Below are 16,637 nucleotides of genomic sequence, written 5' to 3'. Positions count from 1 at the left end.
GCTGCCTTCCTGAAGCCAGAAAGTGACAACTGCCTTGGGGATTAAATTAGATTCCCACAAAGCACTGAGCCCAGGTCCTGCCATTACTCGCTAGTTCGTAGCTTAAAAGACAGCAAGAGTCTTAATTATAATCTGGTGTTTGACAGGCGGAAAGCAGTTTTATTTCCCTTACACAGGTGGGAAATGAAGGTGAGGAGGACTGCTTCTGAGGGTCTAAAAATGACAAGTCAGAGTTTGAGACTAGGCTTACCTGCCTCAAGGCATACCTGCAATGCCTTGGAATAGAAACCCTGAAGCATGTTATAGAGACATGCCTGGGACCACAGGGCAGGATTCTGTGTCCACAAAGCTCCTTTTCTTCAGCCGCAGCATCCTCTAAGGTAGTTCCGTGACATAAGGCAACCACGTCCGGACATATTTGAGATGAGATGAACTCCTTCTCACCTGTGATCCTAGAGTACACATGCACACACACACACACACACACACAAAGTGCTGATGCTTTCTTTGGCTGTAGGCACTGCAGGGAAACCTTGCCTGCCTATCTGCCTCTTCTGTCTACAGGGATAGACTAAGACTTCAATTTCTTCCAAGCCTCTTATCTCCAGCCAGGCAGGTCAACACACAGAAATGGAGGCTGTTCCCACCATGTTCCTAAGGCCCTGCCCCACAGTGAACACCCAACAGATGTGAGCAGCCATGATCTCTAGGAATCATTACCACTCGTTCCTGTCAGGCTGTGTTCTTTTTACCTGGGAATGGTTTCTCGTAAGATTATGCACTGGAAGTTCTTCAACTGCAGAATCACTGGGCGCGAGGCAGACCAAATGATCACTCAACCTCCGCTCAGGTGTGACTTGATCTAATAATGGCCGTCTGAGCTGTGGGACCTTTCCATGTCTCCAGAATACATAGAAGCTGTTGCATCCTTTACTTATTCAACAGACGCTGCTAAGGAGGGAAAATGCCCTGTCTTCAGTTTCTCTGAAATGTGTAGCTGTGCTATGTGATGCTTCCCCCTCAAAAAACAGAGAGAGAACAAAGAGGGTGTGGCTTCGATCTCAGCACAAAACTTTAGGAAAATGTCTTTTCAAATCAGAGGATATATTTTTGCTTTGCTTAGTTCTAAGCAGAAAGAGAGCTATAATCTGTGGCAACCAACCACCTGTTCTGTTCAGGCTTCTCCTGGGAATTGAGGCAAGGTGACAATGTGCATCTAATCTAAGTGCCTGCAGGCCAGAAGGCAGAATTTTCTGTAATTGTACTAAAAAGCCGAGTGACCTTCATACTTCCTCAGTTGCACACTGAGTGTGGCATTGTAGCCTCAGCCTCGTGGGACTTTAAAGATTAGGCAAGATTGGTACTCTCATTTTTAAGGAAGAGTAACCTAGGAAACACTCAAGGTCGTAGAGCAAGGGAGAGCAGAGAAAGGACCCAGTGCCCGGCGTGTCTAAACAACTCCCTCCCCTCTCCCCAACCTGGGAGGAGGCACCCACAGTGACAACCCCACACAGCTTCCCTTTTAACTTTCTACTCCTTGGGTGATCGTAAATTTTTAATCTGAAGAAGGAGGGCTTCAAGACAATTTGTTTGAATATAGGCTTATTCCTAAGTTCAGCTCTAACTTGATATTCTGAGCATGATTATCCAGCATGTAATTAGCATCTGTCCTTTCCCGTTGTATTATTCTCACAGTGACTGTAAACGTATACTCGAAAGCCTGCGCTCAACCCTCGGACTGTGCAGTCAGCGCCAACTGAGTGCCAAGTGGGTGCTAGGGAGGACGGGGTGTGTAGCTGACAGCCGGCTGTCCAACTCTAGGGGCACCTCCCCAGTCCGGAGGAGGAGGGTCCCAAGACCCATCTTTCCCTGTACCGCAAGTCTCGCCCTGGACAGATGTTTGCTCTACGACTCTCATCGAGTGTGTGCTGTGGTTTCTGAAGGGACGGTGCAGCCACTAGGATGGGATGGTTCTGGGAGATGCAGGAATGGTTGGGTCTGCTCAAGATAACATATTCAGTTACCCTAACTGTATCCAAAAAGGCTGTTAACAAACCCCAGTCACTCTGATAAGCAAAAATAGCCAAACAAATCCTTTCCAACTTTACTCCGAGCTCCCCCTCCCCTGTAGCACAGTACTGATGCCATGTAACTTCCAAGGTACTGTCCCTGGCTGGTGACATTTGGGCAGGGGAGGGGGAAGGATGAGTTACAGCCAATTCATGCAAGATGCTTTCCCTTGAAAGATTGTTTTGATGACATGTACGGCATACACTGGAATTATTTCTGATGGCTAAATGAGCTGCCCATTCACTCTCTTTGGTTTTTCAAGCAGAAAGAGGGACTTCACCGGAAGGCTGTACGTTTTTTTTTTTTTTTTTTTTTTTTTTTTTGGTTTTTCGAGACAGGGTTTCTCTGTGGCTGTGGAGCCTGTCCTGGAACTAGCTCTGTAGACCAGGCTGGTCTCGAACTCACAGAGATCCGCCTGCCTCTGCCTCCCGAGTGCTGGGATTAAAGGCGTGCGCCACCACCGCCCGGCCACGTTTTGTTTAATATAATGACAGAGGTCACAGAAAGCAGTGACACTTCCTCCGGGTCAGACATGAAATGTTTTGCATATATCATGTCACTTAACCCTCCAATAACCCTGAGAGGTCACTACCGCTAATTGGGACCTCATGTTAGAGATGAGGAAGCAAGCAGAGAGAAAGTGATGCGTGCAGGGCCACAAAAGCAATCAGCCACTGAGCTAAGGCTTCAACCCAGCCTGGCTGGCCCTCGATTTACAGGAAGCAGAATGATGTTTCTTTACCCCAGCACTTTACTGTATAGATATAAAATTCTGCCTGGACACTTCTGCAGGGACCCACATGTGAGAGGCGAACAAAGTCTGTGAATTCTCTGCAGTGCGTGGGGTCATTGTTGCACACCAGGAGCAGGCTATGACCCCACGAACTATGTGACAGCCACATCTGGGAAATGGGAAGAACAGCAGTTCCCAGGAATTTTGTTCTCATGACCTCTTTATGTTCTCAAACACTAGTAAGTGCCCTCAAGCACTTTTCCTTATGTGGGTCATTCATCAATATTTATTTAATTAGAAACTAAACCTGAGACACTTTCAAATGTGCAGTCATTCATGTAAAACAGCAATAATAAACTCATTGCAGATTGCCATAAATAACAAGATTTGATAAATATATTTTCCAAAGCAAATTTATAATAAAAAGCCTTGCCAACGTTTTTGCAATCTAATGTCTAGATCAATAGAAGTTTCTAGAGCCTTCAGTCTGGTACTGCCTTCCGTGTACATTGTTAGGTTCTTTCAGCTGGAGTAGGTGAAGAAAATATGACAATTAGAAAAGTGAATTATGCAGCAAGGAAGGGGGAAGTACTTTAATAATCTTTTTAAATATTCTTGTTTACATACATCTGAAGTCCTTTTGTAGTTTCTTAAGAGACAAACATAGTAAGTGAAAGTAAATTGATGTACTTATTATACAAGGTATCATTGTCCCTTCAGGATGCTACAACAAAATACCACAGACTGGAATTTTAAAAACAGTGTAAATTTATTTCTCACAGCTATGGAGGTTGGTAAGTCTAATAAGATCAAAACGCTGGAAGACTTGCTGTCTTCTGAGGGACTGTTTCTTCCTAAGTGGCACCTTCTCACTGTGAGTCTCCATAGCAGAAGAGGCAGGAAGTCTCTCTGGAGTTAATCCATAAAAGCAAGTCCTGGTACTAAGGACAAAGCCAGTGATGAGCTTGCAGATGTTCCCCCCAGAATCTTACACAAGACCTGAAGACACAACCGGAGCAATTCACTCCCAAAGACATCCCCTTCTAAAGTGATTATTCTGAGGGTTGGGTTTCTAATAAGAAATTAGAGAAACCCAGTCACTCAGCCCAGTGCACACTGTTACATTAAAAGCCATAGATCTGAGCTGGGCGACAGGGTGCATACCTTTAATACCAGAACTCAGGAGGCAGAAGCAGGGGGATCTCTAAGTTAGAGGCCAGCCTTGTCTACAGAGCAAGTTCCAGGACAGCCAGGGATGTTAGACAGAGAAGTCCTGTCTTGAAAAACAAACAAAACAAAACAAACAACAAAAAGTCATTGGTCTGTACTTTGAATTTTTACCATGTATAACCTCGTGATATTCTGCATTGGTCATTCATAGACATCATATATCCTGTTAAATGGGAATCTTTCAAAACTGGAAGCCTTTCATTATGAGGTACCACAAGGTCACATCGGTTATCACTGCCCACAATTCTTAAGCTAACTACGGCAGACACAAGTTTTCCAAAACCAACAGCTCAAATTTTAACAACGCCAACAAACACTTCCATTTCATGAACGCTGTGTGTCTGTCTACCATCCCTTCAAGTGAAAAAAGACCTCTGGAAAGTCCCTGCTGAGCTCGCAACTTCCCTTCCTCACCCCTTTTCAGACATCACACCTGCTGTGCCAGGGACGCAACCGTACTTCCAGTTTCGTCACACACAACACCAAAGGACATGAAGTCATGTGCTGGTATATGCTTGCAATGCCAGAACTCAGAAGGCAGGAGAATCACACATTAGCTTAGCCTGGGCAGTATGATGAGACCCTGTCTCAAAACAACAGGACCAAGAATAAAGTATGAACCCGAGGGTTTAAACGAACAAATTCAATAAAATTGATACTGTTTACTGAGGAACTAGAATACTTCTCTGCTGTTATTAATTTCATTTTTTAACTGTGAGGATGCTACGTGAAAAGGTAGCCAGGTACTACTCAGTCTCCCATGTCTTTATTTGCATTGCTTTTACATCAGCAGCACAAAACTCAGCCTAGTGAAAAGCCAGATAGCATCTTAGTTGTAAGAGGATGCCACCATGCCCTTGCGGTACCCTACAAAGAGCCTTGGAATCTCACCAGACTGCCCTAGAGAAGCTCTGTGTTGGAGCCTCCCAGTGACAGGGTAACGAGTGCCATGCATGGACTGATGGGTCTGGGACTAAATGCACACATGTACATTTCATTCCTCATTGTCAAAGTGACCTCAGAGGAGTCCTCTGGCCTCTCCCAGACTCAGTTTCCTCATCTGGAAGATGGAGTCCACACAAACCTTTGTTCAAGTGTAAGAGTTGTGCTTTCAAAAATATTCTTTGAAAAGCAGTTTAGAGGACCGGAGAGATGGCTCAGCAGTTTAGCACACTCATTTTTTCAGAGGACCAAATTCGATCCCCCATGCTCACATGACAGCTCACAATCATCTGTAATTCCTGTTTCGGGATCAGATGCTCTCTTTTGAGTTCTTTGGGTATTAGGCATACGTGCATGCAGGCGAAAGAGTCACATGCATAAGATAGATAAATTTTAAAAAAAATAAAATCAATTTAAAGACATTTTTCTCAGAAACTTCTGACAGAGCCAGAGAGACAGCGATACCAATTTCTGCTGAGTCTGGGGAGTGCCTTCCTATTGAAGAGAAGGCAACAGTGCACCACAGACAGAAGCTTGAGGGGTAAGAGCCACCACATCCTACCTCGGAACTATGGCTGTTCCTTCTGGTCAGGAACAGCAAGGGTGTTTGTGATGAAGCTGAGTTCATTTACCTTCAGCGACTGTGGGAAGGGGCTGGCACCCAGAGGCTCAGTGATCTCAGCTGACTGCCAACCTGATGCTAACCTGTGTGTGTCACACACTGTTTCTGCCACACCGGCTCCACCCACCATACACACACACACACACACAGAGAGAGAGAGAGAGAGAGAGAGAGAGAGAGAGAGAGAGAGAGAGAGAGAGGTGGGGGAGAAAGCATGTTGGAAAGCAAGATTTTGATAGTGATGTTTTTATCCGGAGATCATTTAGTCTGATTTGTTTTTAAGTGCTTCATCCTCCTACAGAAAATCTTTATTAGTAACAAACTCTAGACCAAGGTGACCCAGTATATTAGGTATTGATGCTGAGAGTCAGTACAAGCATCTTTAGGCCAAAACTCCACCCTGGATCTTTCTCTTAACTTTTTCTTTCTTTCATTCAATTTGTGGTAATTTTTCTAATTGATATAGCCCTAACTATAGAAAAATGAAAAACCTTTTCTCTACTAACTAGCACCAGTTTGTGTGCATGGTGTCTGTGTGCGTGGTCCATGTACCGCCTGTGCCTGTGTTTGAGCACATGGAGGCCAGGGCAGGACACAGAGTTTCTCTATCATTCTCTGCCATTACCTTGAGACAGGGTATCTCAAAGGACCAGAGCTCTCAGAATCTGTCTCCACTCCTCAGTGCTGTGTAACAGGTATGAATAGATATACCTGTCTTTTTACCTGGATGCTAGGGATTCAAACACAGATCCTTATGACAGCAGAACAAACCCTCTTAATCCCGGAACTGTCTCCCTGGCCTCAGCAGCATCAGCTTCAAACACAAACATTTAACTGGAGCCCCGTGCCTTTCTGACCTCAGAACCCTATGTGCTCCCACATCACACACCCAGGAAGCTGGTCCTACAATAGTTTCTATACTGGACGCCAGAGTGTTGGACTCCCCTGCCCCTTCCTATTGGGTGAAGGTCCCCAAGGCATATTGTCCCTCTGTCTGAGACAAGATGTCGTTCCAGTAGATTTGTGTCTCCTCTTTCTCCTCCTGCATTCTCTGCACGGCCTTCACATGCTTAGGCGAGCATGCCCTGCATGTCCCGCCAGGTCTGAACTCTGCATCTCTCCTCCAGCCGCATGTGGTACTTACTCCCTGTTCCTCATCTAGAGATGTGGCTATCTGACTGCTCATTTTCCTGGACTGCAAGTAGCAGTGTGTGGACTGTATCTGGGGCTGTGTTCATCACTGCTTCACTGAGGCCTGGCCCTTAGTTCCTGATAAATATTTACTGCATGAATGGATGGATTCTCTATCAAGAAAATGTTTGTGCAACTGGAGCATGCGCATCCAGTAAAGAGGCTTGAGAATTAATGTGATATGAGTTCTAAGTTATGTCCAAAAGGGACCAAATTCTCTTTCAGCCTGCATTGGTGAACACTAAGACATCCCTGAGCTGGTCCCATTTGTAGTGGGGTCTTCTCCAACCCAAGGGCTCCTTGATAACACCTGATGTCTTAAGGTACCCAAGTCCTTTGTGTTTCAAGTGTAGTACAAGGGGTTATTTGATACGATCACCAGCTTTCTGCCACTTTAACAAAATACCTGAAAAAGAAATGGTTTGCTGTGGTTTATTGTGTCAGAGGCTTCAATGCATGGACCTTTGGCGCTGTTGCTCTGGGCCCCAGGTGAGGCTGTGTGGGCCCTTAGCCCTATTGCCTTAGGTCTGAGGTGAGACTGAGAATCACAGTGGGGGCACCAGGTAGAACAAAGCTGTTTTTATGACAGCCACAAAGCACAGGAGGAAAAAGGGAAGGCTCCCGCTGACCTATGTATGCAGCTTGATTCCGGCTTTTAATAGCCCATTCAGTGATGAACTCATCAGTGGATTGTCTCCCTCCACCAGGTTATTACCACACCTCTGATCACTGCTGCATGGGGAATCAGGCCTGCAATGAATGAGTCTTGGCAGGGTGGGGCCACTTCATATCCAAATTATAACAGTTGGTCCTCCAAAATGCTAATGTCACTGAATTACACTGAACTAAGCAAGATGGAAATGCATGACCCAAAAGTTTACTTCTCCTGGGTCTCCTCTGTGTCCTTTCCCTCCCCCTCCCTTTTTGCTTCTTAAGGATTGCTGAGTCTTGTGAACTACTTTGGTTGTGATCAGATGTTCCCAGCAGAAAATTACCCTCATCTATTTTAGGTCTAGGTTGGCTCTTCAGAATGAAATGGTCTGATTAGCCTTATAATCATGATGGTGGTTGGGCACTCCAGAGAATGCTCCACAAAGTTTGAGAACATTGGTAACATTGTCACAGAGGTCCTGATCTTGGGATAGAATCACATGGCACACAAGCTAATCCAGAGCAGGAATTAAACTCAAGGATCAGATAAAATCTGTTCTTCTGCCCTAAAGGCTACAGAGTTACCCTTGTCAGAATGGGCCATGCTGAGGTGCCCAGTGAACCTTGGACAGCAGCCGTTAATGGAAACCTATGTTCCTGTTAGAACCTGCCCCACAACCCATTCTACCAATTACTGTATATCTTTATTTGAGAAATAACCAGGAAGGGAGGTAGTGAAAGTGGAATGTTCATAATGAAATTGAAGATCAAAGAAATAATAAGAAAAGCAGAAGCCCACGGGTAAGATTGGTATTGATTGAACATCTTAGAAAACATTGTTAGAAAGAGATCAGGGCATGCTGCAGTCCTGAAAATGCAGGACTCAGCTCAGCCATACTTGGATTAGAATATGAATCATTCCCAGAGGCATCCCTGGGGGGCTCTTTAGACATCTTAGTATTCTTTGGAGATGGAATGGTATAGGAGAACACATGTGGGTTTACAAGTCAGCCATACCTGCGTTTAATGCCCAAGTTTACCTAGTGACATTGAGCAAGTAACCTCATTATCTTCCTCTTCTTTCTCCTCCTCTCCCTCCTCCTATTCTCCTCCTCCTCTTCTCCTTCCTCCTTCTCTTCTCCTCCTCCATCTTTTCTCCTTCCTCCTCTTCTCCCTCCTCCTACTTCTTTTTGTAATTCATATAAGTTTGAGTCATAAGGCCTGTAATCTCACATTTATGAGGCTAGGGTAGGAGGATTGTGAGTTCCAGACCATCCTGGACTAAATAGTAGGACCCAGGCTCAACAACAGGACAATCATGATTTGTATAAATTTGTATAGAACAGTTGCCTTGTCAGTTTGTCATGAAGGTCAAATAAGATTGCCTTGATACAAAGGTCATTGTCCAAAGCAGGCGTACAATCAATTACATTATTCCTTTGCCTCGAACTGTCAACGCCTCTCAACAGCTGGACAGGGTCTGGGCTAGAGTGAGACAAGCCAGTGCCTCTGCCACCCTGAAAGCAAATTCTCCTAGGCACATCCCAGGCAGTTCACGTGCCTCTCCCTGGTCCAGGCGTATACCTGAAGCAATGCCAGACCAAAGGTGAGGCATCTCAGAATAGATGTCCTTCTCCCTGACACCATCCCCTGAACCACCTTACTGATGACATACCTAAAACTCAAGGAAGCACTGTCACTTGTCTTAAACCTGTCATTTGTACATAGCACACTGGAAATTTGAACCCATATATATTGGTTCCATACTTTAGTAGCCTTCAGTTGGGCTTCCCTACCCATCTCAAGTGCTAGCATACCCCTATGTGCCGTCAAGTGGCTTGTGGATAGCTGGGCACCATTCCCTGACGTCTGCAAGTGCTCTCAATACCATAAGAGGACATGTTTCAAATTTTCAGCACATCTCAAAACATTTACTACAGGGCCTGCTTTATAGTCAGAGTTCAAGAAATAAATATTCACAGAGGGGGGAAAAGGAGATTCTTGTGATCTTATAATTTTAATGCCAAGAAACAGTTATAATAAACATCAACCCAGCTGAAGGGGCAAAATGCATTAATTTCACAACATGTCTGCTCTTTAAGAAGTTAGCTGTTCAAGCTCCATGGGGAATCTTGGACTCACAGAGACTCACTCCCACTGTTTCAAAAGAGAAAATTGCCAACCCCCACTGTGAGAGGGGGTAGAGAGACATAATGGAGGCTGGAGGGGGGAAGAGAGGGATTCAGCTGCAGCAATATGCTGTGTGTAAACCAGAGTGAAGGACCCAGAAAAGCAATGCTCATGCTTAAGATGAATGAAGGCTCTGGCACAGGTCTGGCAGGACCTAGGACCCTGTTCCTAAGCATCTTCTCGTCACCAACGCTGCCACCCCACGGAACATACTTTCAAGCATTGAAGGTGTTGCCACAAGACAATAGACTAGGCACATCTCTGGCCTCCGATTCTTTCTATCAACGTTCCTTTGTCTTTCAACTGTTAGCAAGTTGCTTAATCCCAGACTGGGCACAAAGCAAGGGAAAAATCTTCCAGGGAGGCTAGAAACTGGGAAAAATCACTCCTCATACAAAGACGACACAAGCACCTGCTGGGTGACATTCCCATGCATGTAACACTTCCATTTTTCTTTTTTTGATGAAATGAACATGTAAGGCTGATCTCTAGAGATCGAGTCGAGAGGATTCTGAGTGTATGGAAGAAATTAGGTAGAAGTTTGAAGCTTGTGAATCTGGCCCAGCAGAGGTGCTGTCTTCAGCCTGGAGATTACCAACACTCATCCTCACTATACTCTCTTCTGCAGGGGAAATCTGTGCATTCAAGATCCACGGGCAGGAGCTGCCCTTTGAGGCTGTGGTTCTCAATAAGACATCTGGAGAAGGCCGGCTCCGTGCCAAGAGTCCCATCGACTGTGAGCTACAGAAGGAGTACACGTTCATCATCCAGGCCTATGACTGTGGTGTGGGGCCCCAGGAGGCAGCCTGGAAGAAGTCACACAAGTGAGCTCCATCTCCCCCTTCCGCCCTGGACTACCCACCTCCATTTATTCTGTTTATAAACTGTTCTTTAAATACATCCATCTAGGGGGTCACACCAAAGGTATGGCTAGAAGGTGGTCTAAAACTCCCAGTTCCATTAGCATCACTTTGACTAGGAGCTGGTGATTGGTGGTGGAGGAGGGGGCTGGTGTTATAACCGGTCATATTAGAAAAAGACCCAAATGTGGCCGAGGTGATGCTGAGTGCCCCCAGAGCATCTGCACAGCTGGTTTCTATCCTGGGAATGTTCTACCTGCTTTTCTTCTCTGGAAGAGACTCCAAGGCCATGTCCAAGACCAAGTGAAAGCATTGATCCACCAGGAATCACTCCCTAAGCCCAGCCCTCGGCTCATAGCCAGTCTAAAGCTTCCATTTCTGCGAAGCTCTTCATTTCTCTCTGTCACATATGTCTCACCATGATTCAACTCTGCTCTCTCCATGTGGAGTTTTACTCAGGGCATAGCATAATGGAAGAGCTGTTTGACTCCTTACTGAGTGGGGGGTTGCATGAATACATGAAGGGAATGGGGAAAAGGGATAAGATGGCGAGGGGATATGTAGCCCGAAGTAGGCAATGGGGAATGATAACGGATGGGGAGGATCCTCTAGGGCAGAGTTGCTCAGCATCAAGGCGAGATCAGGTAGATGGTTGGTTCCCAGAGGGAGGGAAGACAGAGGCACTCATGCACCCACTGCCCCAATTGAGAGCCTTGAGGCCTCTGCAGTCACATGACATTGGGTTGGATCAATGTCCCACGACACATGGTGTGATTCCTTCTTTACCATCATTTCTCCTTTCTGATTTGTGCTCCAGGGCTGTGGTCCACATCCAGGTGAAGGATGTCAATGAGTTTGCTCCCACCTTCAAAGAGCCAGCCTACAAGGCCATCGTCACAGAGGGCAAGATCTATGACAGCATCCTGCAGGTGGAAGCCATTGATGAGGACTGCTCTCCCCAGTACAGCCAGATTTGCAACTATGAAATTGTCACAACAGATGTGCCTTTTGCCATTGACAGAAACGGTGAGTGTCCTGGGGAAGATTCCAGTACAGTCAGGAAAACAAACTTACTGTCTTCACTCTTGAGGTCAAGAGAGGCCTCACAGGTACTTGACAGTGGTACCTCCCTTGAAACCTTTTATCTAGGCATCATGACCCAATTATGCTCTTGATGTTGGCTCATTTATGATTAGAACCTTGCTAAGTCTAAACTACTTCCAGGAAATCCCAGAAACTCAATGAATATGTCTGGAGAACTCATAATCATACATATTTCTATACAAAATGAATATGGTTTCTGGAAGAGTTATTTAATTATTTTCCAGGTGTGAGCCTCATCATCACCTTGGCCACATCTGGGTCCCTTTCAATATTATCAGTTATAACATGAGTCCCAACTCCCCCAGTCACCACCACAACAACCTGCTTTCTGCATCCAGGCAAAACGATACTAACAGAATTGGGAATTTAAAACCAGCTCCCAACCATAACTTTACTAAGGAATTTTTAAAATTCTTGCCAACCTCCCCTTTGAGAATTTCAACCATAGCAGAGCCTTCCTCCCAGCTTGAATTGCACTGAAAATGGTTCCATAAAACCATTTGGATATTTCCCATCACCATTAATATGAATCTTATTATAGCATACACACAGCCAGAGGTCCAATCAACTCGATCCACTTGGACTATAACTTGATTGTAATGAAATGATACTATTTCTCGAGTGCATAGCTCAGATGTAGTGTGAATTGCATGGGTATCTATATATTATCCCCACTTTCTTTCAGTTATCCTTTAAGTAGCACAGAAGGATGCAAAATTTACAAGACCTGCATTATTCTGTAGTCAAGTGATAGGTTTCATGATGGGCTCAGAATGGAGCTAGAACAGAACTCAAGATAGGCAGGTCCACCCTCATGGAGCTCATCAAGCAACAAGGGAGGAAAAACGAAAGAGAATCAAGGGGGCATGAAGAGTGGAATTATGTATAAAGCATGCTGGGACCTGGAGTGAAACTGTAAATTAGACTTGAGAATCTCACTCATCAGCATCTGCAGGGGGAAACAAATTAGCCATGTGTTCCTGGGTCTTCTGAAATGCTTCATGGTATTGAGACCTGAAGGCAGCTTGCTCTGTAGTGTAATCTGCATCCCAAGAACAATACCAAAGTCCATAGAGGAAGGGAACACCTTCATCCCCACTTTCAAGGAACTTACTAGATGACCTACCTGACTGTAATGACAGAAGGCTAAAAGACATGGGACTAGGAGCTCCACATCTGGACATCATTAAATGCTCATTGTGCAAGGCAGGAGAATGGTGCACAGGAAAAAGAAGATAGGAATACTAGAGTGAAGATAAGTTCTGTTTGTAGTAACTTCCAGAACCACTCCCTCCAGCAAGCCAAGCCTTGTAAAAGACTGGCCTGTACCCATAACACGCTCTAGGTTTCTATTCTCCCGTCATCATGTGACAGTCTGTTCCCACAGAAGCTTTGGAATTTGGCACATGATAAGCATAGTAAATAGCAAGACAGCCGAGTGGCGACATCTGTGATTAGTGGTCAAGCTCCGCTGGGCCTCCTGGTCCTGGCTCTCAAGAGCTCCCAAGGAAGGATGAGATGCACATTCTTTCATCTGAAGGTAAACTGCCCCAGTCATGAGGATAATTACTCACCTCGATGAGCCATTTTGCTAACATATGCCAATTTCTTTCCCTGGCTGTCTCATTAAAAGTGAGTAATGGGCTTTTGCCAGGCCTCGGCCTCCAATTTTGGTTTACAATGTAAAATGGCAAGGAGAGTTGGCACTCCTAGGGTATGTGGGCTCCCAACTGAGAAGCTTACAAAAGCTGCTCTCAAGTAATGAAGACAGGACCTAGACAGCTCCCATTCTCATGAGCTTCCCAGTGGGCTCTTCACCATCACGTCCATGGTGACCTTCTTAGCTTCTTGAAGTTCTTTGCATATGAGCATGTCAGGGAAACTGCTGCTGAGTCTCAGGCCCCTTCCTTGGCCACGAGGTTCTCCACAATCTTCATCCCACAGCTAAAGTAGATGTTACTGGTTCTTCAACTTGCCAGGCTCTTTGCCTATGGGTGGGGTGGAGGGCGGTGAGATACAGCAGCCAGAAGGGTGAAAGACACCAGATGGTGTCTGAATGATCTCCTGTACCTACGCACCCAACCTCTTTCACCTGTAACCCCCTGACCTCCTTGGCAGTATCATTTCCAAACTCATTGTGGGGTTCTGCAGCTGTGGTTGGGGGTGCTGAGACTCCTCACTGCGTATGCAGTGCTGAGACCTGCTGCTGTCCATGGTCATTAGATATTTGTTCCTGTGATTGCAGTTTAGTTACTCCCCATGAAATCTGGACTGAGATGACGATCATACAACTATTAAGTTTTTGCCACCGTCTTGAAAAGTTCTAGATCTATATCCTGTGGTATACAGGCTCCATCTGCTAGCTCTAGGCCAGCCTCTCTGGGATAAGCAGAACCTGGATCCCTATTTTTATTAGACAAGTGGAGAAATTGAGCCCTAAGGCAGGGAGACTTCCCTAATACATTGTCATACTGTTGGCTCTTGGGGTTTCCCACTACAAACCTCTTCCTCGATGATAATAGAAAGGAACAGGTGTAGGAGTTTAGGTTCATAAACGCAGGGTAGGGTAAGATCAGCAAGAGGCAAGGAAGGGAGTCCCGGGTTTCTTTTCCCCTCCCAAACAAAGAACAAGTTCACAGCCATGCACAAACGAAAGAAGCTAGTCTAGGACAACTTGAAACTGAATTAAGAAATCACAAGACAATAAAAGAAATATTGAGAATACCTTCTCAAAAATTGGGTAATAACACCAGTGTCATTTTACCAGCATTATCCCATCCCCCAGATTAGCAATGGCCGGCACAGGAATTCCTTCACTTGCAAATTCCTCTCACAGTAAAAAGGTAGAGCATGCTGAACAGCCAGCTTCCCCAGACTTCCAGAACAGTTCCCACATGACTTACCTCAGCCTCATTCCCACCCAGATCACTGGGGCCAATATGACTGAGATAGAGGGCAACATCTGGAAACAAATTAGATAGTCAGGGCTCTCAGTATCAGCTGTGTAGCAGAAATCGCCACAGTCTCCAGTGGCCTGCTCTGGAGAGAACACCGGCAGCCTTCACTGGGCACCTCCACCATCCTCTTGGTCACTTCTGCGCAGCCCCTGTAGCTTTCATTACCGTGCACCCTGCAGTGTTCAGCCTGGTGGATCACAGCACCACCCACCACATAGGAATCCAACAAAAGCACAGAAGAAATAGACCCCACCTCTTTTACCACTAAGGAATAAGGAACCCATCGTTTTCCACTTTTTCAGCCTCCAGGTGTTTGAGCCACTACTCCTCTTCTTCCTCTCTTGAGGATTCATCCTCCAGGGGCACCCAACCGGACCCCAGTGCATCCAGTGACTCACAAACAAATGACCTGTGTACTCACTGCAAGCGTAGGCTGACCATGGCGTATGTACTTGTTACTACTGTTGGCCATGTGCCCACGGGCAGCTAGCCTCAACTCCTGTTATCAGGGTCCCTCAGCTAAGCATGCACCTGCAGCCATCTCAGTTAGTCACATGCCTTTCTGACAGCTCTAACTCTCATCATGAAACCCTATGGTCATGTTCACTCCTACGTCTGGTCCCCTAGCCGTAAATATGTGTATTGTAAGCTCTGATGCCTCTGTCTATAGGTGTCTATGGGGCCACTAACTCTGTCCTTGATACTGTCTGGCTCTTGTGCTCACAATCAACCCTTGTAGCTACACAGATGTGCACAACCAACCCCAGCTGCAGCACTCCATCACTTTCACCAACACTGTGTGTGCATTCATAGCTAGTTCCTGCATTTACCTGCATTCGTACTAGCAATTCAAGCCCTATTGTTGCTGTATATAGAAAAGTGGCCTAATCTCTGTAGCTGGCTCCCATGAACCAAATGGGTACACAAAGCCAGTCTTTATATGTACACATTACCAGCCCTATGCTTGTAAACACACACTATTCATATATCCACAGTTGGCCCTGCCCCATCCTGGTCACCGTGTACATTCTTGCATCCAGTTAGATGCTCAACAATGGTCTCAAAATCTGCTGTGTCAGGTTCTTGTGAGGATATCAAGATGCCCTTTGCCACCATATTCCTTGCTGCACTAAGGGTCACATGTTAAGGATGTTGCAAACCCCAAATTTCTGAGCCAAGACAACATGCTCTTCCTTTCACCCGTGGAACTACCTTCTGAATACTATGCATGGTCCCACTGTTTCTCCTCAACCCACACAGTGAAGGCATTTCATTGCTGAGACCATTCCTAAAAGTCTAGAAAAGATGGCCATTTCTTTAAATGCACAGGCAACACTGAAGACTGCAAGAGTCGTCCCTACCACCCACATGTAATTTCAGTTCCAGGGGAACTGATGCCCTCTTCTGGCCTCTATAGGCAACAAACATGCACGTGGTACATGCAGGCAAAACATACACTGAGATAAAAGTAAAAGAAAATAATTTAAAGTCTTAAAAATACTTACAGTCTGGGGGAGAATAAAGTAATATATTGAAAGAGATAAAACAACAATAACAAAACCTCTGCCAACAAAGAATGCTTTACCTGGCAAAGCCACCCTTCAAAAACAAGAGAGATGACTTTCCAAGGTGAGCAAGAATAAAGACAGTTCATTATCACTAGACTCATCTTACAAGAAATGATAAGTCACTCCTTGAGATGAAGCAAGACTAGACCATTTAATAATATCAAAACATGAAAGTCTTTGGTACCAGTAAGTACATATCAAATTTACAATATTCTGATAGTAGGTAAATTGTTTACAAGTATATTTTAAAGGCAAAAATATCAGGAATGAGTGCAGCTAAGATAATATGCCAATAAATACAAAAGCAGATAAACTGCGACATCCAAAACACACATTTGAAGAGAGGTGATACAGAGCTTTCACTGAAGTTAAGCTACTGTCAGCTTTAGAAAGACCAGTATAACTATAAGACATTTCATGCAAGCCTCACGGTAACCACAAAACAAATCTTTATCAGTGCACAAAAGGGAAAGCAATAAAAATAAATTACTATAGAAAAGCATCAAGTCACAAAAAAAG

General features: G+C 45.2%; 1 protein-coding gene across 1 annotated transcript in view; it reads left to right on the top strand.

Moving 5' to 3' along the window:
- Positions 1 to 16,637, top strand: part of Clstn2 (calsyntenin 2) — a 578,116-nt gene that overhangs the window by 430,604 nt on the left and 130,875 nt on the right. The window contains exons 3-4 of the mRNA XM_057766626.1: positions 10,258 to 10,453; positions 11,307 to 11,515. Of these exons, the coding sequence (XP_057622609.1) occupies positions 10,258 to 10,453; positions 11,307 to 11,515 (405 nt within the window). The remainder of the gene's footprint in view (positions 1 to 10,257; positions 10,454 to 11,306; positions 11,516 to 16,637) is intronic.

The sequence above is a fragment of the Chionomys nivalis genome, chromosome 4 (genome assembly GCF_950005125.1).
Source record: "Chionomys nivalis chromosome 4, mChiNiv1.1, whole genome shotgun sequence".
NCBI classification, from domain to species: Eukaryota; Metazoa; Chordata; class Mammalia; order Rodentia; family Cricetidae; genus Chionomys; species Chionomys nivalis.
This window is presented reverse-complemented; position numbering and strand designations above follow the sequence as displayed.